This window comes from Stylophora pistillata, chromosome 5, assembly GCF_964205215.1.
Source record: "Stylophora pistillata chromosome 5, jaStyPist1.2, whole genome shotgun sequence".
Taxonomy (NCBI): domain Eukaryota; kingdom Metazoa; phylum Cnidaria; class Anthozoa; order Scleractinia; family Pocilloporidae; genus Stylophora; species Stylophora pistillata.
The window spans coordinates 37,828,897-37,852,594 of NC_142523.1; the positions used below are offsets into that span (position 1 = coordinate 37,828,897).

General features: G+C 39.0%; 1 protein-coding gene across 1 annotated transcript in view; it reads left to right on the forward strand.

Moving 5' to 3' along the window:
* Nucleotides 1-309: 309 nt before the first annotated feature.
* The window catches only part of LOC111340959 (uncharacterized), a 45,235-nt gene continuing 21,846 nt past the window's right edge, over nucleotides 310-23,698 (forward strand). The window contains exons 1-32 of the mRNA XM_088759897.1: nucleotides 310-443; nucleotides 1,095-1,179; nucleotides 2,227-2,620; nucleotides 3,378-3,775; nucleotides 4,288-4,413; nucleotides 5,073-5,478; nucleotides 5,848-6,242; nucleotides 6,585-6,710; nucleotides 7,059-7,482; nucleotides 8,042-8,439; nucleotides 8,815-8,943; nucleotides 9,286-9,459; nucleotides 9,939-10,124; nucleotides 10,274-10,456; nucleotides 10,730-10,981; nucleotides 11,285-11,684; nucleotides 12,396-12,793; nucleotides 13,306-13,431; nucleotides 14,091-14,496; nucleotides 14,865-15,259; nucleotides 15,602-15,727; nucleotides 16,075-16,498; nucleotides 17,058-17,455; nucleotides 17,831-17,959; nucleotides 18,616-18,789; nucleotides 19,126-19,377; nucleotides 19,524-19,718; nucleotides 19,933-20,118; nucleotides 20,217-20,408; nucleotides 22,089-22,337; nucleotides 22,720-22,896; nucleotides 23,437-23,622. Of these exons, the coding sequence (XP_088616023.1) occupies nucleotides 441-443; nucleotides 1,095-1,179; nucleotides 2,227-2,620; nucleotides 3,378-3,775; nucleotides 4,288-4,413; nucleotides 5,073-5,478; nucleotides 5,848-6,242; nucleotides 6,585-6,710; nucleotides 7,059-7,482; nucleotides 8,042-8,439; nucleotides 8,815-8,943; nucleotides 9,286-9,459; nucleotides 9,939-10,124; nucleotides 10,274-10,456; nucleotides 10,730-10,981; nucleotides 11,285-11,684; nucleotides 12,396-12,793; nucleotides 13,306-13,431; nucleotides 14,091-14,496; nucleotides 14,865-15,259; nucleotides 15,602-15,727; nucleotides 16,075-16,498; nucleotides 17,058-17,455; nucleotides 17,831-17,959; nucleotides 18,616-18,789; nucleotides 19,126-19,377; nucleotides 19,524-19,718; nucleotides 19,933-20,118; nucleotides 20,217-20,408; nucleotides 22,089-22,337; nucleotides 22,720-22,896; nucleotides 23,437-23,622 (8,092 nt within the window). The 5' untranslated portion in view covers nucleotides 310-440. The remainder of the gene's footprint in view (nucleotides 444-1,094; nucleotides 1,180-2,226; nucleotides 2,621-3,377; nucleotides 3,776-4,287; nucleotides 4,414-5,072; nucleotides 5,479-5,847; nucleotides 6,243-6,584; nucleotides 6,711-7,058; nucleotides 7,483-8,041; nucleotides 8,440-8,814; nucleotides 8,944-9,285; nucleotides 9,460-9,938; nucleotides 10,125-10,273; nucleotides 10,457-10,729; nucleotides 10,982-11,284; nucleotides 11,685-12,395; nucleotides 12,794-13,305; nucleotides 13,432-14,090; nucleotides 14,497-14,864; nucleotides 15,260-15,601; nucleotides 15,728-16,074; nucleotides 16,499-17,057; nucleotides 17,456-17,830; nucleotides 17,960-18,615; nucleotides 18,790-19,125; nucleotides 19,378-19,523; nucleotides 19,719-19,932; nucleotides 20,119-20,216; nucleotides 20,409-22,088; nucleotides 22,338-22,719; nucleotides 22,897-23,436; nucleotides 23,623-23,698) is intronic.

Genomic DNA, 23,698 nt, shown 5'->3' on the forward strand with positions numbered 1-23,698 from the left:
CCGAAAATCTTTGGAATTCTATTCGACCGTCAATCTTTAAGTCTTTTGTAAACATGATACTCTGTCTGTTTCACGCCACTTAAATGTCGGTTTTACCAACTAGAAATCACTCTTGTTACCTTTCTGGCAGCAATTCTTTATAACAGTCTTTCTTGTGAGCCAGAAGCTTCTCGACTAAGCTTAAAATTATCAATTATCTTGGCAGAAACAAATCGCTTAGTCATTCAGTGGTCATCCAATAATAATTTATTTTGTTCTCCACAGGGCTGCCACAGGTCAATGATTCTATTATTTCTGGGTGAGAAACATCTTTCAAATTGGTCTGTTTGGATTTAGAACTCTGCTCGCCGGAAATGTTTGTCAACCCAACCTTGATAAGGTGGAGAATATTTCTGGTCCCTATTGGAAGCTGATTATCACACCTTGCAAACAAACTGAAAATGGTTAGTCAAATATTCACCCTTCCTGTACCTGTAAGTATATTAGTTAGGTGTAGTTCACAACGACGTTGTATCGGAATAATTGTCGAGTGAGAGTCCATTTCCTCCAAGCTCAATGTTGACGTGATTTACAAGACCCGTTTATCAACCAAGTTATCTAGAGCTTGATCTTTAAGAGCAGCCCTGAGCAGTTTTTGACTTGTTAGTCACTTCCCCTTCGTGCAGTCTTTCTTTCCTGTTTGCACCTTTCGTTTACAACGTCAGCAGCTATCAATTTGTTCCTGCCGCAGTTTTCAAAGGGAAATGCATCAAAAAATGTGAAAAATATTTTTTCAAGTGGTGAATAAATGTAAGAAATACCGACTCAAATCACCTTGCAAGAAAGTGCCATTACATCTAAAGACCAGGCATTTAACACGAAAGCTGGCCAGGATAGTTAGATTTCCACTGAGGAGAAATATTTCTTATTAAGATCCCTCTTTTTTACTATGTTAAGAAACTTCGTCCTCCGTCCTTTTAAAGCACAATAAGAGGGATGTCATCGGAAAAAAGTATCAGGGTATCCTTTCTCCTCCTCGCTCTTCCCACCAAACAAGAACACAACCGGCAGATACACAGCTGTGCTAAATCATTTTTCACTCTTTATTTACTCAGGAACGATTTATGAAGATGAAAAAAGTTTTGATGTGGATAAAGTTCGTGTTAGTGGTTTTGATGAGGAGTTCACTGTCAGATGGAGGTATTTACATCATTAATAGAGCGAACTTAAATGAGACGCCAGCCTGTCGGTTCTTCTATGTGGTGTGGTCTGTTCTTTGTGTTGTGTGCACAGAGTATGAAAATACGCCTGGGCATGTTTCCTTGCGAGTCAATAATAAACGAACCGATAACGTGGTGGGCATTGTTAGAATTAATTTGGATATATCAACAAAGTTGAAATGGTAAATTGGCCACCGCAATGATTACAAAAGGACAGTCGCTAGACATTTTAATTCACCTAATCATTCTAAGTAACATATGGCCATGTGCGTTCTTTCCTTGCACTTAGGTGGCACGGAAAGCCGTAAAAATCTTAAACAAAAGCTCATTTTTCAAACCGGCAGTCTAAATCCCACAGGGATCAACGAACGCTTTTCATTCCACTAATTTATTCATATTTTTCTCGTTGCCATGCTCCCACCAATAACGTAGCTCCATTTTCTGCCTTTAAAAGCACACACAACCCACAATTCCTCTATTCGCTCCGACGAAGGGCTAACGCTCGAAACGTCAGCTTTTGTAATCATTACGGTGGCCAATTTACCATTTCAACTTTGTTGATATATCCAAATTATTTTGTTACTCCCACCGTTGCAGCCCCAAACACTTTCTTTCGAAATTATCAGCCTTTATTCAATTGTTAGAATTAATGTTGGCATTTTTTCAGTTGTATGTACATATTCAGTTGGTTAAGAAAACTGGTTTGTTCAATCTTATGTCTGTTTTATTCAATCTCAGGTCTGTTGTGATAACCTGTCAGTTCCATACACTTGAATTTTAGTTTTACTTTGTAGCACTGAAATATGTTTGATTTGTACGATTAAGTTTATTCTATCAGCCACAACTAGTTAAGGATCCCACGAGAAAGCTTCTAGGTTAGGGGTTTGTCTTGATTACTGACGTTAATTTTATAAAAAGAACAATAAAAATAAACTTTACCGTTGAAAACGCACAATTTAGGATTTAATTTGAAGCAATGCATTGTCTCTAGTTCTGAACCTTGGAATATTTATTTTCATTATGATAGTAGCACTCTGCTCTCCACCATGTTTGTTGGTTTCAAATACAACTGATATAGTGGCAGTGGACCATAGAAAAGGAAAGGTAACCTCAGTGATTACAGGCCTTACAGGAGCTGTAGCTATAGACCTTCATTTCAGCCTGGGGTACATATTTTGGAGTGATACGACGGAAATGAACATTAAACGATTCGGGATTGATGTGGAAAGCACGGCTACAGTTATTAGCAATATTGGTGTTTGCGATGGACTAGCAGTTCAGTGGAGAACATCTCAGTTGTATTGGACTGATAAAACTTATGATATGATATCGGTATCAGACCTGGATGGAAACAACCAGAGTACTTTAATCTCTTCGGAGCTAGAAGAACCCAGAGCAATAGCCCTTGATCCGGACAGTGAGTAAGTGTCACCATATTTGTGCGATTTACAACCACGTTAAGTAAGCCTTTCGGTTCTAATATGATGTGTACTTGTGTAGCTATGATTCTAACAATTAGTGAAATTCAGAGAGCGCAAAGAGTTTCCGAAGGGCTTCTTTCCAAAATTCGCTAGGTTTTCAGAAGTTTCCTCATACTATTTCAAATCTCCTAAAGTAAAACAGTGGCGACTATTTTTTTTTTTTCAAAAATTATCTAATTTCTCATTTTGTCGAACATGAAAATGTTATTTTCAAATATGTTTATCTTTTGACTTTTTCAAGAAGAATGACCTTCATAGGTGTTTCATTCGTCAACTTAAATTTATCTCCTTAACGAAATTTATTTCAAATAATCTCTAACGGTTTGAATAGTATTACTTTCATGAAACTTTCCTTCTTTCCTGTATTCATATAGCCAGATAATTATTAAGTGCAATTCTACTTTGTAATTTTCACTCATCGTCTGAATCATTCTTGTCGAACCAAAGGGCTCAGTCATGGACTCGTGAACTGACCGACTTACAAGCTGACTGGCTGACTAACTGACTCACTCACATACTGACTCGCTAGAAACTGACTGATCTGGTTGTTTATTTGACTGTTAAACCAACCCAATGACAGACTGATCAGCTGGCTGACTTGCTGACTGATTTAATGGCTGGATAAATAATTGATTCATCAGTTTATTTGAGTCGCCGATCCACCTAAGTTTTTATTCATTGATCCCGTCATAAACAGTGCAATGATTTGGACAGACTGGGGAAGCACTCCCAGAATTGAAAAAGCTTCCCTTAGCGGACAGCAAAGAGTCGCCATTATAACAACAGAAGTCTACTGGCCAAATGGAATTGACCTAGATAGGGGAAGCAAAAGAATCTTTTGGGTAGATGCCGGCTATGACAGAGTGGAATCAGCGGATTATAATGGTAACAACAGGAAAGTCCTATTTCGGAGTTATGGCCTGCATCCATTCGGAGTGGCGTTGATTCCTCCTTTTCTGTGCTTTACTGACTGGGTGACAAGTAAGGAGTTCCACATGCTGGACGCTACGACTGGAGAGGTACTCAAAAGTTTCAGTATTAATGGTGGGAAACCTATGGAAATTGTTGCGTACGACAGCGGGCGACAACCAACAGGTAATACTAGGAAAGTTGTATGTTAAACCTGAAATATTTTCCCCACACCAAACACCGACGAAGGGCTAACACTCAAAACGTCAGCTGTTTTAATGGTTACGGTGGCCAATTTACAATTTCAACTGAGTTGGTATAACCAAATTACCTTATTACCCCCACCGACGCAACACCACAGTTTCTTTAGAAACTTTTAGCCTTTACAGTTGATGATCACCTGTGAAAATTAGAAGGGTATTAGCGAAATTCTGGACGTTGATTAAGGGTTGAATCCCAGGGCATTTCACAGAGACGATATTAAATGACCGCTTACTACTTTTTTATTCTGGTGTCTATCATGAGTAAGGGCACTGCAAAACCTTTCCCTGTCATAGGCTGAGGTAAAAGTCGTAAAAAATCTCTTCTTTTTTACCTTTCTTAAAATGTACATTTCAGTGATATTTTCACCAATAAACTTATTGTATGGTCGACGGTATGAATTATACTTTTGCGTTTAAAATTGTTTTTCTCTGAAGCTTCAAGCTCTTGCTCTGTAAACAATGGAGGATGCAGTCATTTCTGTGTTCCTGAGGCGTCGAACCATAAATGCGTGTGTCCTACAGGCTTAGCAGTAAAGCAAGATGGAAAGACGTGTGAAGAAAGTAAGAACAGGTTTTTTTTATCACCAGGGATGATGCAGAAATAGTCCAGATGCTCAGATATCAGTGTCCGCCCTTTCAAGTAGAGTTCAATTCTATTTACCTGCTTGTAACTCTGCAACTCACTGATTGTTTAAATTTGGAGATGCAACGAACAGTTGAGAATACCACATGTAAATAGGTAAACAGCTAATTTAGAATTTCCCCCGCCTACCCTCCGAGGAAAATACATACTAAATTTAGAAGTTACTCGTTACAAACATAGTTGGGAAGCTTCTGATGAGAGAATTGGGTGTCTAGCCACATGTAAAACCTGATGTTGTCATCGAATTTCATAGTACTTTGCCAACGTTGCTGTGACATTCAGCTGGATTACATTCACTTCTTACACGTAAAGCCTGGAATTAGTCCATTCCTGATTCTTTGAACAAAAACGCAAAAGGTAAACCTCACCCTTCTAAAATCCCGTCCAACAAAGTATGCCACTGGTTTTAGCCAGTTTAAGACTCCAAAACATTGCATGTAATGAGTGGTCGTTAGATGCTTTTGCTGTTCGAGAGATTGTTCCCACTCACTTCCCGAATCCGTAAGTTAAGATCAACCAATCATCTTCATCTTGAGTCTTTGAATGACTGAAAACACTGCTTTGATTTCAAATGCAGAAGTAAAGAAGTTTATCCTTTTTGCTGACGCTGATGACAAATCCACAAACATCGTTTCGCTAGATGTCAGCTACTTTGTCGCCAAACCACTATTTAACCATCTAGGGAATCACCGCCCTATTGCCTTGGACTATGACCCTGCCGAAGATCGCGTGTACTGGTCGGACGTTGCTCAAGGTCTAATCGTCAGCGCCTTTGCCAATGCAACCTCGTTAAAGATTCTTTTTCGGTGTAACATCTTCGTTCCTGATGGTTTAGTTATTGATCATGTGGCACGAAACATTTACTGGACCGATACTGGAACTAACAGAATTGAGGTAGCTCGCCTTGACGGAACCAGTAGGAAAGAGTTGATCAATACTGGACTTGACGAGCCAAGAGTCATACTATTGGATGAAAGAAATGGGCAAGAAACGATGTTTTTTTATTATGTTTTTTTTTTTATGCCCGTTTGTTAACACGTTGTAGCCTAATAAAGGGAGCCTGTGCTTTGCGCTTTGAAAACAAGCTAGCCTCTACAAATCCTGCTGCTCAATTGAATCAACTTAAATAAAAAAGGGAAAAATCTGAGGGAAATCTGAAGGAAATCCGCCTGCAAAAATGATGACCAAAGTAATGTCATGCCCTATGATATAAAAGCTGCAAAAAGCCATCGATTTTGCAATAACTACCCCTCACGATCAAGATATACCTTGATAATCCATTGGGTTATGTAATGCGGTAAAACTTTTCGGAGAGATTTTTAAAACAGTTTCTTCTGAATCATTTGATTTAGTATGATGTATTGGACGGACTGGGGCGCCAATCCAAAGGTAGAGAAAGCAGAAATGGATGGCTCGGGTAGAAGATCCATTATTATAGGAAATCTAGCCTGGCCAAACGGACTGACTCTCGATCAAGCTACAGACCGTTTGTATTGGGCAGACGCTAAACTAGACACCATAGAAATGTCTGATTTGGATGGAAGAAACCGACAGATTGTTTTATCATCTTCAGCTGGAATTCATCCTTATGGATTAACAATCTATCAGGGCATTATTTACTGGACGGATTGGAATACCCAAAGTATTACAAGTTACAATGCAACTAGCGGGGAGACGGACGTAATGATTTCTGATCTACAGAAGCCGATGGACATTCACGTGTTTGATCCTTCTTTGATGTTCTCAGGTAAACGTCCTGTGTTTATCATAGGCTCATGTGTCTCGCCTATTTTATTTGATTAAGATAAAAAAAGGCCCATCTTAGCCGCAGCTCAAGAAGATAATCCTTCCTAACTGTTTACAAAAGCAACTTTTAATTGAGGGTTTGGTGATTCTTTAGCTGATGGTGCGTCTCATAAAAGTTGGTAACAGATTATAGCATTCGTTCAATAGGGTTAAAAAAGACAGTCAAAGGTATTTATTAATCTCTAATTACTGACCTTTCTGAGTTATCGCAATTTTTCTGACGTAAAAATTGCCCTTTGACATAGTTAAGAGATTTAAGATCATATTTAACTTCCATTTATAGGCTCGCATTCCTGCTCGCAAAACAATGGCATGTGCAGTGATTTGTGTCTTTTAAAGCCAGGAGGATACCATTGTGCATGTCCAACGGGTGTTGCTCTCAAAGCGGACGGAAAAGAGTGCGACTATGGTGAGGCTGGCTACTTTTCAGGTTTTACAATGAGAAGGTGGAAGGGGGGAGAGTTTTGTTATTATCTATTGATCCCTTTAAAAAAATTGTCTCAATATTTCGGAAAAAGTAAAAGGTAGAGGAACAAGTTGTGGTTCATATCGTTCTTTTTTCGAAAAGTGAGTACAACTCACCAAGGTCGTTTCGGGATTTAATGAGTAAGCTTAACTCGCTAAGTAAAGGTTTGAAACTAGATCAATGATCAATATCATCTTTCTATGATAATCATGATAACTATAATAATAATAATAAAATAATAATGATTGTTATTATTATTATTATCATCGTTGTTTTCTGTTTTCCTTAAAGATTCGTTCCAAAAGATAAGCGGTGAATACTTTTTGCTATTCGCCGAAGCGGATCATGGTGAAATTTACAGGGTTCCTTTAACAGTGGCGAATACACCTTGCCATGCCCTTCAAATCAACATTAATATCTCCAGGCCCGTGGCTGTCGACTACGACCCAGTAGAGGGTAAGATCTATTGGACGGACGTGGCCTTAAAACTAATAGCAAGAGCATTTCCAAACGGATCGTCAGTTGAGGTCATAGCGCACATTGACGTGGAATCGCCGGATGGCCTTGCAGTAGATTACATTGGGAGGATTCTCTACTGGACTGATGTTGGAACCAGCAAACTTGAAGTAGCGCAACTAGATGGATCATTTAGAAGAAGCCTGATCACAACAGGGATTGAAAATCCAAGAGCTATAATTCTGGATATCGCTCAGAGGTAAGCAGAGCTTAGATTTTCTTTTACCTCACTTTGCGGTTTACCTGTTTTGATATATGCCAAATGAATGGTTCAGAGAAGAGGCATAGTTCTTAGGAACTCGAAAGTTTCCAGCTATCGCAAAAGGGAAGGCTTTCGCGTTTAAAAGCTACTTTACTCTGGACAACGTTCTCTTTGTTGTTTATCCCAGACTGCTTTAAAAGTTATTATGCTTTCTCAGACACATTAATATCCGCACTTAATAGCCTCCAACTGGCGCGAGAGTATTATCGGATATTCGTCCTTAAACACTTTCGGAATAACGGTTTAAGTCCAAGGATAGATATGCAAGTATATTGCAGCGAATACTGAAGCTATGGAGGTTATAATTGAAGATATAGCTGCTTTCTGTAACAACTGGGAAAGGTTTATTCATCGCGAGTTAACTTCGAGAGAGATTTTTATCTTTTCCCAAAGCTGAGAATTGATGATAATGCTAAATCAGCGAGGGTTTTCATTAATTGCTAAGTGATGATAAAGCGCAGCGAAAATGTAATCCAAATTTAAACGCTTATTTTAGACAAATGTACTGGAGCGATTGGGGATCATCACCAAAGATTGAACAAGCCAACATGGACGGGTCCTCCAGGACAGTTATTGTAAGCTCTGGCGTTGAGTGGGTTAACGCACTTGCTCTAGACTACCATAATAACCTGTTGTATTGGTGCGATGCAAAACTTGACAAGATTGAGAGGGCAAATCTTCAAGGAAATAACAGAGAACTAGTTCTAGATTTGTCTTCTTACAATCATCACCCCTTTGGGCTTTCTCTTTTTGATGAAGCTCTGTACTGGTCTGACTGGAACAATCAAAGTATTCATAAGTACAACTTAACTTCTTCGCAAAGTGAAGTGTTGGTTTACGGAATGGGAAGTCCCATGGATGTGCATGTTTATAATCAGACAAAAACACTTACAGGTGGGTACACAATCTGGAGTGACTTACTGTTTTTCTCTAACTTTTACCTGAACTGACTCGCTGACCCGATGATCGGTTTACATCACACTTTAAAGAAAGTTTCCACGATGGAACTTAATAGATTTCTATAATGGCCCATCGCTGTAATTTGCCATCAAAATGATTCTCATTTCAATTTCGTTAGTGAGAGCTGGTCAAAGGGTACTTGTTTTTTTCCATGTTTACAAAATATTCACACTATTGGGTAGGGCAGATTAATGTTAGGAGATGCAGTGAAAATTATTTTAAAAACATGGCAAACCTTTTTGTAGTCTAAGTGGAGCTGGCTGCACAAGGCCATGATCACATAAATTTAAAAAAATACGTATTTTCTAGTGTCGACAAGTTGTTCTCAAGTTAATGGAGGTTGCAGTCATCTTTGCCTTCCAAATCCAAATGGACATCAATGTTTTTGTCCAGAGGGAGTTCAGCTCAAGCCTGGCGATCCTCTCACTTGTGAAGGAGGTGAGGAACTTGACATATCGACTGAGTATGCTCAACGGATGGTAATAGAGAGATTTTTTGTATATATTATCATGCAGCATTTGGATTAAAACGCTGAAAATGTAATAAAATGTTTGATTCGTGCCTTGATTATTAGATCATGGTTTAATGAAACACTTGCTACGTTCTGGGAACTCTTTAAGACAGGCCGAGTTGCTCTCTTTTATCCTGTTTGCAGTTCTTAAGCATATTTGGTTCCCTTTCGCCCTCCTGCGCATTTTCAATCTCGATTAGGGCGCGTTGAAGTATAAACTTGTTGCTAGTTATCAAAGCTAATTTATTTGTGCCCTTTTCTCTTCATAGTGAACCGTTGTCAACAGTTGCATGCCCCGCCACATGGAAGTCTAGAGCCCTGCTCTAATTTGCCAGGACAAACCTGCCAGTTTTCCTGTGATAAAGGATACACTTTGACGGGATCAACAAGTAGAACATGTAACAGTGATGGAAGGTGGACAGGAACCCCAACTCAGTGTAACGGTAGCTGACCTCAATTACCTCTTCCCTAATGATTATCTGGGAGGGGTGAGGGTGGGAGATCTTGGTCTCAGCCGTGTAACGTACGGGTTGTTGTTGTGGTGCCAAGTGATGAAGCAAAACTATCTATTTGTTTCCTAGTCATTCCATCTCTTACTCTCTGACTAGTCCTGATCACTTCCACGAAAAGAAAAAAATATTTCGAAAAACTTCAAACCATTCTATTTTGCTTATTTTCCAGCTCAAAAATTCAAATTCTATCATTCTAACAATTTTAGGTAGGATCTGAGGAATAGAAGTCATACCTGTTTCTCGATAGCATAGCTCCTCTGTGTATCACAGTTGTTTCTTTTCTTTGATATTAGCCTACTCCTAGTTCTATTTCTCATATTGCTTGCACTTCAGTAGAGTCACTTTTTTTAATCCTAACCTCTGTTGTTCTTTAAATGAGCACGATATGAATCAATTGTTATGTCTTTTAGCTATTACGTGCTCTGCTCTGCCAAAACCATCCAATGGCTCACGGCTGGGCTGTGCAGGGACAACAATTGAATACTTCAATACAGTCTGTTCTTTCTTTTGCCATCCTGGGTACGACCCAATCGGCTCTGCTTCAAGAAAATGTCTTGAAAACGGGACCTGGAGTGGCCAGAACTTCTTTTGCCAAGGTGCAAAAATGTTATTCATTATTCAAATTTCTAGCTAAGACTATGAAAATCATTATAAGAATTTTCCATGTTTTGAAAAATGAACTATTTTGAATTAATTTGCATTACATTATTACTGACCTCTAAATTTTTTCGTCCTATTTGAACAGTCAGAACATGTCCAAATTTGATCGTTCCACCGAAAGGGATACTGTTGAACTCTCCTTGCGGCAACACGTATGGTTCAAATTGTGTATTTGGTTGTGAGAGTGGTTATGGAAGCCCTGGCGGAAATATCACAAGGACATGCCTACAGAGCAGTATGTGGAGTGGAGATAACATCAACTGTACCGGTAATGACACAAAAAATTAAAAAGTTAAGGGTTCTCCTATGAGAAACGACTGACAGACAAATAAAGAAGCAAACAGAAGTCAACGAAGGAAACATCTCCATCATAACTGTGTAAATCCCTCAGCAGAGGGTTTGCAAGCGTCCACAATAAGCAGTAACCATACAGCGGGCTAACATGTCCGTACCTCCATTATGTCTCCTTTTCAATTCCTTCTCTTTCCCTTTTTTTGATCATTTGTTTGTTTTTTTTTTAACGTTTTATATAATGTGCCAGATATTCTTCCTCCAACATTTGATGTCCCGTGCCCAGCAAGTCCTTTGATAGCGTATGCAGAGCGTGAAAAGTTCTCCGCTAAGGTGAATTGGACTGTACCAACTGCCATTGACAACTCAGGACTCAAACCAGTAATAAACTCTAATTACCATCCACCAAGGATATTTCGCCAAGGAAGTTACATAATTGCATATTCTGCAGAAGACCAATCAGGAAACAAAGCCACTTGCAGCTTCACGATAAAAGTAATAGGTAAAGCTTAATTTAGACAAATCATTTCACTTGGTGTCGTCAACGTATTAAATGTGGACTTCAGAACTAACGGAGCAGGAATTGTTTTCAGGAGGAACTACATTTCATTTTCTAATCCATCATTTTAATTAAGGATCGCACGAGAAAGCTTATAAGTTAAGGGTTTGTCTTGATTACGTTGATTTTATAAAAAGAAGAATAAACATAAACTTTACCGTTGAAAACGCACAATTTAGTATTTAATTTGAAGCAATGCATTGTCTCTAGTTCTGAACCTTGGAATTTTTCTTTTCATTTTGATAGTAACACTGTGCTCTCCACCATACGGATGTTTGTTGGTTTCAAATACAACTGATATAGTGGCAGTGGACCATAGAAAAGGAAAGGTAACCTCAGTGATTACAGGCCTTACGAGAGCTGTAGCTATAGACCTTCATTTCAGCCTGGGGTACATATTTTGGAGTGATACGACGGAAATGAACATTAAACGATTCCGGATTGATGTGGATAGCACGGCTACAGTTATTAGCAATATTGGTGTCTGCTATGGACTAGCAGTTCAGTGGAGAACATCTCAGTTGTATTGGACTGATAAAACGTATGATAGGATATCGGTATCAGACCTGGATGGAAACAACCAACGTACTTTAATCTCTTCGCAACTAGAAGAACCCAGAGCAATAGCCCTTGATCCGGACAGAGAGTAAGTGTCACATTTGTGCCATTTACAAGAAGGTTAAGTAAGCCTTTCGGTTCTAATATAATGTGCACTTCTGTAGCTTTGATTGTAACAATTAGTGAAATTCAGAGAGCGCAAAGAATTTTCGAAGGGCTTCATTCCAACATTCGCTAGATTTTCAGAATGTTCCCCAAACTATTTCAAATATCCTAAAGTAAAATAGTGGCGACTATTTTTTTTTCAAATATATCTATTTTTTAATATTTTTCAAGCAGGATAACCTTCATAGGTGTTTCATTCGTCAACTTAAATTTATCTCCTAAAGGAAATTCATTTCAAATATTCTCTAACGGTTTGAATAGTATTACTTTGATGAAACATTCCTTCCTTCCTGTATTTATATAGCCAGATACTTATTAAGTGCAATTCTACTTAGTAATTTTCACTCATCGTCTGAATCCTTCCTGTCGAACCAAAGGGCTGAGTCATGGATTCGTGAACTGACTGACTTACAAGCTGACTGGTGCATGGCTGACTAACTGACTGACTCACATACTGACTTACTAGAAACTGACTGATCTGGCTGTTTGTTTGACTATTAAACCGACCTAATGACAGACTGATCAGCTGGCTGACTTGCTGACTGTTTTGAAGGCTGGATAAATAATTGATTCATCAGTTTATTTGAGTCACCGATCCACCTAAGTTTTTATTCATTGATCCCTTCATAAACAGTGCAATGATTTGGACAGACTGGGGAAGCACTCCCAGAATTGAGAAAGCTTCCCTTAGCGGACAGCAAAGAGTCGCCATTATAACAACACAACTCTACTGGCCAAATGGAATTGACCTAGATAGGGGACGCAAAAGAATCTTTTGGGTAGATGCCGGCTATGACAGAGTGGAATCAGCGGATTATAATGGTAACAACAGGAAACTGCTATTTCAGAGTTCTGGCCTGCATCCATTCGGAGTGGCGTTGATTCCTCCTTTTCTGTGCTTTACTGACTGGGTGACAAGTAAGGAGTTCCACATGCTGGACGCCACGACTGGAGAGGTACTCAGAAGTTTCGGTATTAATGGTGGGAAACCTATGGGAATTGTTGCGTACGACAGCGGGCGACAACCAGCAGGTAATATAAGGAAGGTTGTATGTTAAACCTGAATTATTTTCCCTACATCAAACACTGACGAAGGGCTAACGCTCAAAAGGTCAGCTTTTTTATTGTTTACGGTGGCCAATTTACCATTTCAGCTGAGTTGGTATAACCAAATTACCTTGTTACCCCCACCGACGCAGCACCACAGTTTCTTTAGAAACTATTAGCGTTTACTGTTGATGATCACTTGCGAAAATTAGAAGGGTATTAGCGAAATTCTGGACGTTGTTTAAGGGTTGAATCCCAGGGCATTTCACAGAGACGATATTAAATGACCGCTTACTACTTTTTTATTCTGGTGTCTATCATGAGTAAGGGCACTGCAAAACCTTTCCCTGTCATAGGCTGAGGTAAAAGTCGTAAAAAATCTCTTCTTTTTTACCTTTCTTAAAATGTACATTTCAGTGATATTTTCACCAATAAACTTATTGTATGGTCGACGGTATGAATTATACTTTTGCGTTTAAAATTGTTTTTCTCTGAAGCTTCAAGTTCTTGCTCTGTAAACAATGGAGGATGCAGTCATTTCTGTGTTCCTGAGGCGTCGAACCATAAATGCGTGTGTCCTACAGGCTTAGCAGTAAAGCAAGATGGAAAGACGTGTGAAGAAAGTAAGAACAGGTTTTTTTTATCACCAGGGATGATGCAGAAATAGTCCAGATGCTCAGATATCAGTGTCCGCCCTTTCAAGTAGAGTTCAATTCTATTTACCTGCTTGTAACTCTGCAACTCACTGATTGTTTAAATTTGGAGATGCAACGAACAGTTGAGAATACCACATGTAAATAGGTAAACAGCTAATTTAGAATTTCCCCCGCCTACCCTCCGAGGAAAATACATACTAAATTTAGAAGTTACTCGTTACAAACATAGTTGGGAAGCTTCTGATGAGAGAATTGGGTGTCTAGCCACATGTAAAACCTGATGTTGTCATCGAATTTCATAGTACTTTGCCAACGTTGCTGTGACATTCAGCTGGATTACATTCACTTCTTACAGGTAAAGCCTGGAATTAGTCCATTCCTGATTCTTTGAACAAAAACGCAAAAGGTAAACCTCGCCCTTCTAAAATCCCGTCCAACAAAGTATGCCACTGGTTTTAGCCAGTTTAAGACTCCAAAACATTGCATGTAATGAGTGGTCGTTAGATGCTTTTGCTGTTCGAGAGATTGTTCCCACTCACTTCCCGAATCCGTAAGTTAAGATCAACCAATCATCTTCATCTTGAGTCTTTGAATGACTGAAAACACTGCTTTGATTTCAAATGCAGAAGTAAAGAAGTTTATCCTTTTTGCTGACGCTGATGACAAATCCACAAACATCGTTTCGCTAGATGTCAGCTACTTCGTCGCCAAACCACTATTTAACCATCTAGGGAATCACCGCCCTATTGCCTTGGACTATGACCCTGCCGAAGATCGCGTGTACTGGTCGGACGTTGCTCAAGGTCTAATCATCAGCGCCTTTGCCAATGCAACCTCGTTAAAGATTCTTTTTCGGTGTAACATCTTCGTTCCTGATGGTTTAGTTATTGATCATGTGGCACGAAACATTTACTGGACCGATACTGGAACTAACAGAATTGAGGTAGCTCGCCTTGACGGAACTAGTAGGAAAGAATTGATCAATACTGGACTTGACGAGCCAAGAGCCATACTATTGGATGAAAGAAATGGGCAAGAAACGATTTTTTTTTATTATAATGTTTTTTTATGCCCGTTTGTTAACACGTTGTAGCCTAATAAAGGGAGCCTGTGCTTTGCGCTTTGAAAACAAGCTGGCCTCTACAAATCCTGCTACTCAATTGAATCAACTTAAATAAAAAAGGGAAAAATCTGAGGGAAATCTGAAGGAAATCCGCCTGCGAAAATGATGACCAAAGGAATGTCATGCCCTATGATATAAAAGCTGCAAAAAGCCATCGATTTTGCAATAACTACCCCTCACGATCAAGATATACCTAGATAATCCATTGGGTTATGTAATGCGGTAAAACTTTTCGGAGAGATTTTTAAAACAGTTTCTTCTGAATCATTTGATTTAGTATGATGTATTGGACGGACTGGGGCGCCAATCCAAAGGTAGAGAAAGCAGAAATGGATGGCTCGGGTAGAAGATCCATTATTACAGGAAATCTAGCCTGGCCAAACGGACTGACTCTCGATCAAGCTACAGACCGTTTGTATTGGGCAGACGCTAAACTAGACACCATAGAAATGTCTGATTTGGATGGAAGAAACCGACAGATTGTTTTATCATCTTCAGCTGGAATTCATCCTTATGGATTAACAATCTATCAGGGCATTATTTACTGGACGGATTGGAATACCCAAAGTATTACAAGTTACAATGCAACTAGCGGGGAGACGGACGTAATGATTTCTGATCTACAGAAGCCGATGGACATTCACGTGTTTGATCCTTCTTTGATGTTCTCAGGTAAACGTCCTGTGTTTATCATAGGCTCATGTATCTCGCCTATTTTCTTTGATTAAGATAAAAAAAGGCCCATCTTAGCCGCAGCTCAAGAAGATAATCCTTCCTAACTGTTTACAAAAGCAACTTTTAATTGAGGGTTTGGTGATTCTTTAGCTGATGGTGCGTCTCATAAAAGTTGGTAACAGATTATAGCATTCGTTCAATAGGGTTAAAAAAGACAGTCAAAGGTATTTATTAATCTCTAATTACTGACCTTTCTGAGTTATCGCAATTTTTCTGACGTAAAAATTGCCCTTTGACATAGTTAAGAGATTTAAGATCATATTTAACTTCCATTTATAGGCTCGCATTCCTGCTCGCAAAACAATGGCATGTGCAGTGATTTGTGTCTTTCAAAGCCAGGAGGATACCATTGTGCATGTCCAACGGGTGTTGCTCTCAAAGCGGACGGAAAAGAGTGCGACTATGGTGAGGCTGGCTACTTTTCAGGTTTTACAATGAGAAGGTGGAAGGGGGGAGAGTTTTGCTATTATCGATTGATCCCTTTAAAAAATTGTCTCAATATTTCGGAAAAAGTAAAAGGTAGAGGAACAAGTTGTGGTTTATATCGTTCTTTTCTCGAACAGTGAGTACAACTCACCAAGGTCGTTTCGGGGTTTAATGAGTAAGCTTAACTCGCGAAGTAAAGGTTTGAAACTAGATCAATGATCAATATCATCTTTCTATGATAATCATGATAATTATAATAATAATAATAAAATAATAATGATTGTTATTATTATTATTATCATCGTTGTTTTCTGTTTTCCTTAAAGATTCGTTCCAAAAGATAAGCGGTGAATACTTTTTGCTATTCGCCGAAGCGGATCATGGTGAAATTTACAGGGTTCCTTTAACAGTGGCGAATACACCTTGCCATGCCCTTCAAATCAACATTAATATCTCCAGGCCCGTGGCTGTCGACTACGACCCAGTAGAGGGTAAGATCTATTGGACGGACGTGGCCTTAAAACTAATAGCAAGAGCATTTCCAAACGGATCATCAGTTGAGGTCATAGCGCACATTGACGTGGAATCGCCGGATGGCCTTGCAGTAGATTACATTGGGAGGATTCTCTACTGGACTGATGTTGGAACCAGCAAACTTGAAGTAGCGCAACTAGATGGATCATTTAGAAGAAGCCTGATCACAACAGGGATTGAAAATCCAAGAGCTATAATTCTGGATATCGCTCAGAGGTAAGCAGAGCTTAGATTTTCTTTTACCTCACTTTGCGGTTTACCTGTTTTGATATATGCCAAATGAATGGTTCAGAGAAGAGGCATAGTTCTTAGGAACTCGAAAGTTTCCAGCTATCGCAAAAGGGAAGGCTTTCGCGTTTAAAAGCTACTTTACTCTGGACAACGTTCTCTTTGTTGTTTATCCCAGACTGCTTTAAAAGTTATTATGCTTTCTCAGACACATTAATATCCGCACTTAATAGCCTCCAACTGGCGCGAGAGTATTATCGGATATTCGTCCTTAAACACTTTTGGAATAACGGTTTAAGTCCAAGGATAGATATGCAAGTATATTGCAGCGAATACTGAAGCTATGGAGGTTATAATTGAAGATATAGCTGCTTTCTGTAACAACTGGGAAAGGTTTATTCATCGCGAGTTAACTTCGAGAGAGATTTTTATCTTTTCCCAAAGCTGAGAATTGATGATAATGCTAAATCAGCGAGGGTTTTCATTAATTGCTAAGTGATGATAAAGCGCAGCGAAAATGTAATCCAAATTTAAACGCTTATTTTAGACAAATGTACTGGAGCGATTGGGGATCATCACCAAAGATTGAACAAGCCAACATGGACGGGTCCTCCAGGACAGTTATTGTAAGCTCTGGCGTTGTGTGGGTTAACGCACTTGCTCTAGACTACCATAATAACCTGTTGTATTGGTGCGATGCAAAACTTGACAAGATTGAGAGGGCAAATCTTCAAGGAAATAACAGAGAACTAGTTCTAGATTTGTCTTCTTACAACCATCACCCCTTTGGGCTTTCTCTTTTTGATGAAGCTTTGTACTGGTCTGACAGGAACAATCAAAGTATTCATAAGTACAACTTAACTTCTTCTCAAAGTGAAGTGTTGGTTTACGGAATGGGAAGTCCCATGGATGTGCATGTTTATAATCAGACAAAAACACTTACAGGTGGGTACACAATCTGGAGTGACTCACTGTTTTTCTCTAACTTTTACCTGAACTGCCTCGCTGACCTGATGATCAGTTTACATCACACTTTAAAGAAAGTTTCCACGATGTAACTTAATAGATTTCTATAATGGCCCATCGCTGTAATTTGCCATCAAAATGATTCTCATCTCAATTTCGTTAGTGAGAGCTGGTCAAAGGGTATTTGTTTTTTTCCATGTTTAGAAAATATTCACAGTATTGGGTAGGGCAGATTAATGTTTGGAGATGCAAGGAAAATTATTTCAGAAACATGGCAAACCTTATTCTAGTCTATCGGGAGCTGGCTGCACAAGGCCATGATCACATAAATTTAAAATAATACGTATTTTCCAGGATCGACAAGTTGTTCTCAAGTTAATGGAGGTTGCAGTCATCTTTGCCTTCCAAATCCAAGTGGACATCAATGTTTTTGTCCAGAAGGAGTTCAGCTGAAGCCTGGCGATCCTCTCACTTGTGAAGGAGGTGAGGAACTTGACATATCGACTGAGTATGCGCACGAGATGGTAATAGAGGGATTCTTTGTATATATTATCATGCAGCATTTGGATTAAAACGTTGAAAATTTAATAAATATATCTAATTAACCAAGCGCGAGGGCCGTACTGGGAGAATATCGGCGCGAGGTCTTGACAGCACGGACCGAGCGCAGCGAGATCCGTACAAAGAAGACCGAGGGCCGATATTCTTCCAGTACGGTCCCGGGCAAGCTTAGATAATGAGATATATTATACGACTTAAGTTCAAAGGGACACAAGTGCGATATCATTCAGGACCATTCGGGACAGTGCCCGTTCCAATACTTAGAGAATATTGGACCAGTAATAGAGCATTTTGATTGGTTGATGTTAGTTATTGGCCCGCTGACTGCCCGCGTCGTGTAATAAAATGTCTGATTCGTGCCTTAATCATTAGATCATGGCTTAATGAAACACTTGCTACGTTCTGGGAACTCTTTAAGACAGGCCTAGTTGCTATCTTTTACCCTGTTTGCAATTCTTAAGCATATATGGTTCCCTTTCGCCCTCCTGCGCAATTCCAATCTCGATTAGGGCGCGTTGAAGTATGAACTTGTTGCTAGTTATCAAAGCAAATTTATTTGTGCCCTTTTCTCTTCATAGTGAACCGTTGTCAACAGTTGCATGCCCCGCCGCATGGAAGTCTAGAGCCCTGCTCTAATTTGCCAGGACAAACCTGCCAGTTTTCCTGTGATAAAGGATACACTTTGACGGGATCAACAAGTAGAACATGTAACAGTGATGGAAGGTGGACAGGAACCCCAACTCAGTGTAACGGTAGCTGACCTCAATTATCTCTTCCATAGTGATTATCTGGGAGGGGTGGGGGTGGGAGATCTTGGTCTCAGCCGTGTAATGTACGGGTTGTTGTTGTGGTGCCAAGTGATGAAGCAAAACTATCTATTTGTTTCCTAGTCATTCCATCTCTTACTATCTGACTAGTCCTGATCACTTCCACGAAAAAACAAATATTTCGAAAAACTTTAAACCATTCTACATTGCTTATTTTCCAGCTCAAAAATTCAAATTGTATCATTCTCTCGTTTTCAATTCCTTCTCTTTCCCTTTTTCTGATCATTTGCTTTTTTTTTAATGTTTTATATAATGTGCCAGATATTCTTCCTCCAACATTTGATGCCCCGTGCCCAGCAAGTCCTTTGATAGCGTATGCAGAGCGTGAAAAGTTCTCCGCTGAGGTGAATTGGACGGTACCAACTGCCATTGACAACTCAGGACTCAAACCAGTAATAAACTCTAATTACCATCCACCAAGGATATTTCGCCAAGGAACTTACATAATTACATATTCTGCAGAAGACCAATCAGGAAACAAAGCCACTTGCACCCTCACCATAAAAGTAATAGGTAAAGCTTGATTTAGACAAATCATTTCACTTGGTGTCGTCAACGTGTTAAATGTGGACTTAAGAACTAACTGAGAAGGAATTGTTTTTCAGGAGAAACTAAATTTAATTTTGTAATCCATCATTTTTGTTGCTGTTATTTTTCAGTCATCAATTGCACATCGCTGGTGGCAGACCCAGGCAGTCCCTTGCGCATGAGTAGTTGTGGTAATCATTATGGAGCGCGTTGTGAATTTTCTTGTGCCAATGGTTATCGTTTGAATGGCTCATCAGATGTTACATGTGTTACCCCAGATTACAAACCTCCTGCCGTCTGGGACAACCCGATACCTACCTGTCAAAGTAGGTGGCCTCTGACAAGATATTTCAGCTATTACGCATCGATTGTGCAGTATAATGTTCCGCAAGGAACATTACCTGGTCTCACATCTAAATATTATTCTGATTGAAATTACTAGTCAGAAGCTGGCTTACCCGAAAAGTTGCTCGCGAAGACAGTGATGTATTAGGAAATACTCGCAACTAATTTAAATTGTAATGTTTTTATATCGACAAGGTATTACATGTCCTTCTCTTCCTCTACCAACAAATGGAGGTAAGAGGGGCTGCGAGGACACAGTGTCCGAACCTTATGACACACTCTGCAGTTTTTACTGTAACGATGGCTACAGTCTGGCTGGATCGTCTGTTAGGCGATGTCTAGAGAATGGGACATGGAGTGGAGAAACGTCTTCATGTCTGAGTAAGAAACAAAATCATTTCTTTACTGTGACATTTTCTGCATTTATTAACAACACAGTCGTTTGCGGTAACGTTTTGTCTCATTTTTCCCTTGCATAGTTATCAGGTGTAGTCCTCTTGTTCCCCCAACCGATGTTTCAATTTCTCCATCGTCTTGCTCATCAATAAGTAACTATGGCCAGACCTGCCGCTTAACTTGCTCTCGACCGGGATACTCTCCAAATGGGACCTCATCGAGAACTTGTGGTAGAGATGGACAATGGACAGGTTTAAACGACACACGTTGCACGGGTAAGTTGCTGAGTCCCTTAGGTAAATCATAATCTATTTTCTTTTAATTTATTAGATAGTTTAGCTTTCATGTACTGCTTAACCGACAAGTTAGGATAAAAATTAAGTGTTTCACTCATTTCATGTAATATCATTGAAAAAAATTCGTCCAAAAGAATGGGCTTTCCATACCTCCAAACGAGCACGTTTTGCTGAGTCACTATGTTTACATATCTGAATACAAAACTTGACTATATTAGGTGTTTTCACTTAAAAATAGCTTATTGCTGCAAATATATTGTATCATCTTTCTACTTTTTTTTATCGAAAAATATGCCCGATTGATGCATATTTAAAAAAACCACCATTGTAAGAGTTTTGGGTAAACTAGAAAAAACATCTGGGTGGCGCACGACATCTCTTATGTTCCTTTCTCCCCCTCCCTTTCTCCTTCTCCCCTCACACTCATCTTGGTACCAGGGTACACCAGTCTGAGCCGATATAATCCCCCATTTTGCGACGTCTCATTCCAAACTGATTATCGTTTTTTTCATATATCTACAACACACACACACATAAATGTTTTAAAACTATTCCATAAGCGCGCGTTGGATAGGAGATGACAGATAGCTAACGAGGCGCGTAGCGCTGAGTTGGCTTTAATCATCTCATATCCAACAAGCCCGAGTGGAATAATTGTTTTATTAAAAACGTCCCCAATATTTTTGAAAAATCTTACCAAATCTTAATTTGTTTTTGTCAATTTTAATCCTAAGCTGTCGCGTACGCTTACCTCAATTGTAGATTATGGTATATTGTCTAATATACCATAATGGCTAAGCCATTAAAAGTCTTGAACTCCGTACGTTATCCAATGATCTACATTTTAATCCATATGTTAAAAAAGAACTACCGTTAAAAGGGTTTTGGGTAAATTAGAAAAAACCTTTGCGTGGCGCACGACATCTCTTATGTTCATTCCTCCCTTTCGCCCCTCCCACTCATCTTGGTGCCAGTGTTCACCAGTAATGATGACGAAGGTTGATTATCACAACTGATGAAGGTCTCGGACCGAAACGTTTTTTATTAAACTTTGTAGATTTTTCATTGAGAGTATGTCTTCCTTCGCTCGAAGTTGTCCGTCCTCGTGTGCCACATTACTTCTTATATATTATATTATATATATATATATATATGTATTTAAGAATTATTCGCCGAAGGCGAGGTGAATATCGTCGAGTAATCCCCGAGATGAAGTCGAGGAGATTATTCTACAATATTCACCGAACCTGAGGCGAATAATTGTTTTAGTATAATTTCAGAGCTGAACAACAAAGAAATTTCTAAAATCATAAGATTTTAGTAACATTTATTAACATTTTAGTTTAAAATTTTATATAAATCGCGCGGAGCGGTTTATATAGCGTCATATAAGGAACCGCTCGACCACTCAGATTGCTGGAAAATCTTTGTTCAGCTCTGAAATTATACTAAATATATTTATAAATTAGAGTGGTGCTTACCGTTGATTATAAAAAAGTATATATGTATATATATATATATATATATATATATCTATATATATGCGTGTGTCTGTGAGTGTGTGCGTGTGTGTGTGTGTGTGTGTGTGTGTGTGTGTGTATGTGCGTGTGTGTGTACGTGTGTGTATTCCAACCTATCCATTGTTTTTCCATTTTGCAGATACAACTCCTCCCTCTTTCAATAACACTTGTCCAAAGAACATGATGGTCTATACTTCTGAATGCTCATCCACTGCTCTAGTGGGTTGGAATGAACCAATTGCTGATGATAATTCTGGTCACATAATTGCTACTTTCCCTTCCATTCGACCATCAGCTCAATTGAGCATTGGTCTCTATCATATATTGTATTCAGCTTCAGACGCCGAAGGAAACAGAGCTAACTGCACCTTTGTGGTGCAAGTTGCAAGTATGTCATAGCAATGTAAAGAAGATTGAGTTTTTCATTTAAAAAATTGTGTATTATAAATGAACCTGTAGTGTTAGCCGTTACTCGTTACGAGGATCTAAATAGATTAGTGGGTTAAGCATGTTTCCAAATTAAGATTTGCACTACACATGTGATCCAAATTTTCATCTTTTTCGTAGATTTCCAAAAATGTTTGTATATTTGCTTATATTTGTAGCAGATAGTTTTCATTGTTATAGCGTTTTTTGTATACTTATCTTCTGAACTATTCTAAGCAAAATTTTTTCCAACTAGATTGATAGTCTCTCTTTTGAAATTAAACCACTCATTATAAAACTTCGATTTTCGTCAGTTTAAGTTAGAAAACGCTTTATCTTCACAGGGAAATATTGCATCAAACTGCAGCCACCATCACATGGAAATTTAAGCCTTTCCTGTGGCTTGTCGTTTGGTTCCCAGGCTAATTTTACTTGTGACAGGGGATACCAATTATTCGGATCTCGTGAGCGCTTTTGCAATGAAGACAGCTTCTGGTCAGGAAACATCACTACATGTAAAGGTAAGAATACCTGTATGTTATTTTTTGAGTCAGCCTCTCAATTCCTAATTATTTAGTTTTCCTCCCAGTGCAGTTATCCAACACCTTCATAGGAATTGAAATTGGCTCCGCAATTTAAAAGTCAGGCATTTGGAAATTATACGAAAAACCATTACCAACAAACATTACCCTTCCTTTTGGTTCGGAGTCAACTTGAAGATACACAGCATGAAAAAGGAGATTTACGCAACTTTACGCTGGTTTTATAACAGTCGTAAAGAGGCGTAAAGGTAGATTTACGTAATCGGACGTAAAGCTCTCAAATTGAAATTCTATCATTCTAACAATTTTAGGTAAGATCTGAGGGAATACAAGTCATACCTGTGTCTTGATACAACAGTTCCTCTGTAGATCACAGTTGCTTCTTTTTTTTTCACATTAGCCTAGTCCTAGTTCTATTTCTCATATTGCTTGCACTTCAGTACAGAGTCACTTTTATTAATCCTAACCTCTGTTGTTATTTAAATGAGCACGATATGAGTCAATTGTTATGTCTTTTAGCTGTTACGTGCTCTGCTCTCCCAAAACCATCCAATGGCTCACGGCTGGGCTGTGCAGGGACAACAATTGAATACTTCAATACAGTCTGTTCTTTTTTTTGCCATCCTGGGTACGACCCAATCGGCTCTGCTTCAAGAAAGTGCCTTGAAAACGGGACCTGGAGTGGCCAGGACTTTTTTTGCCAAGGTTCAAAAAATTAATGTCATTCATTATTCTAATTTCTACCTAGGACTATGAAAATCATTATAAGGATTTTCCATTT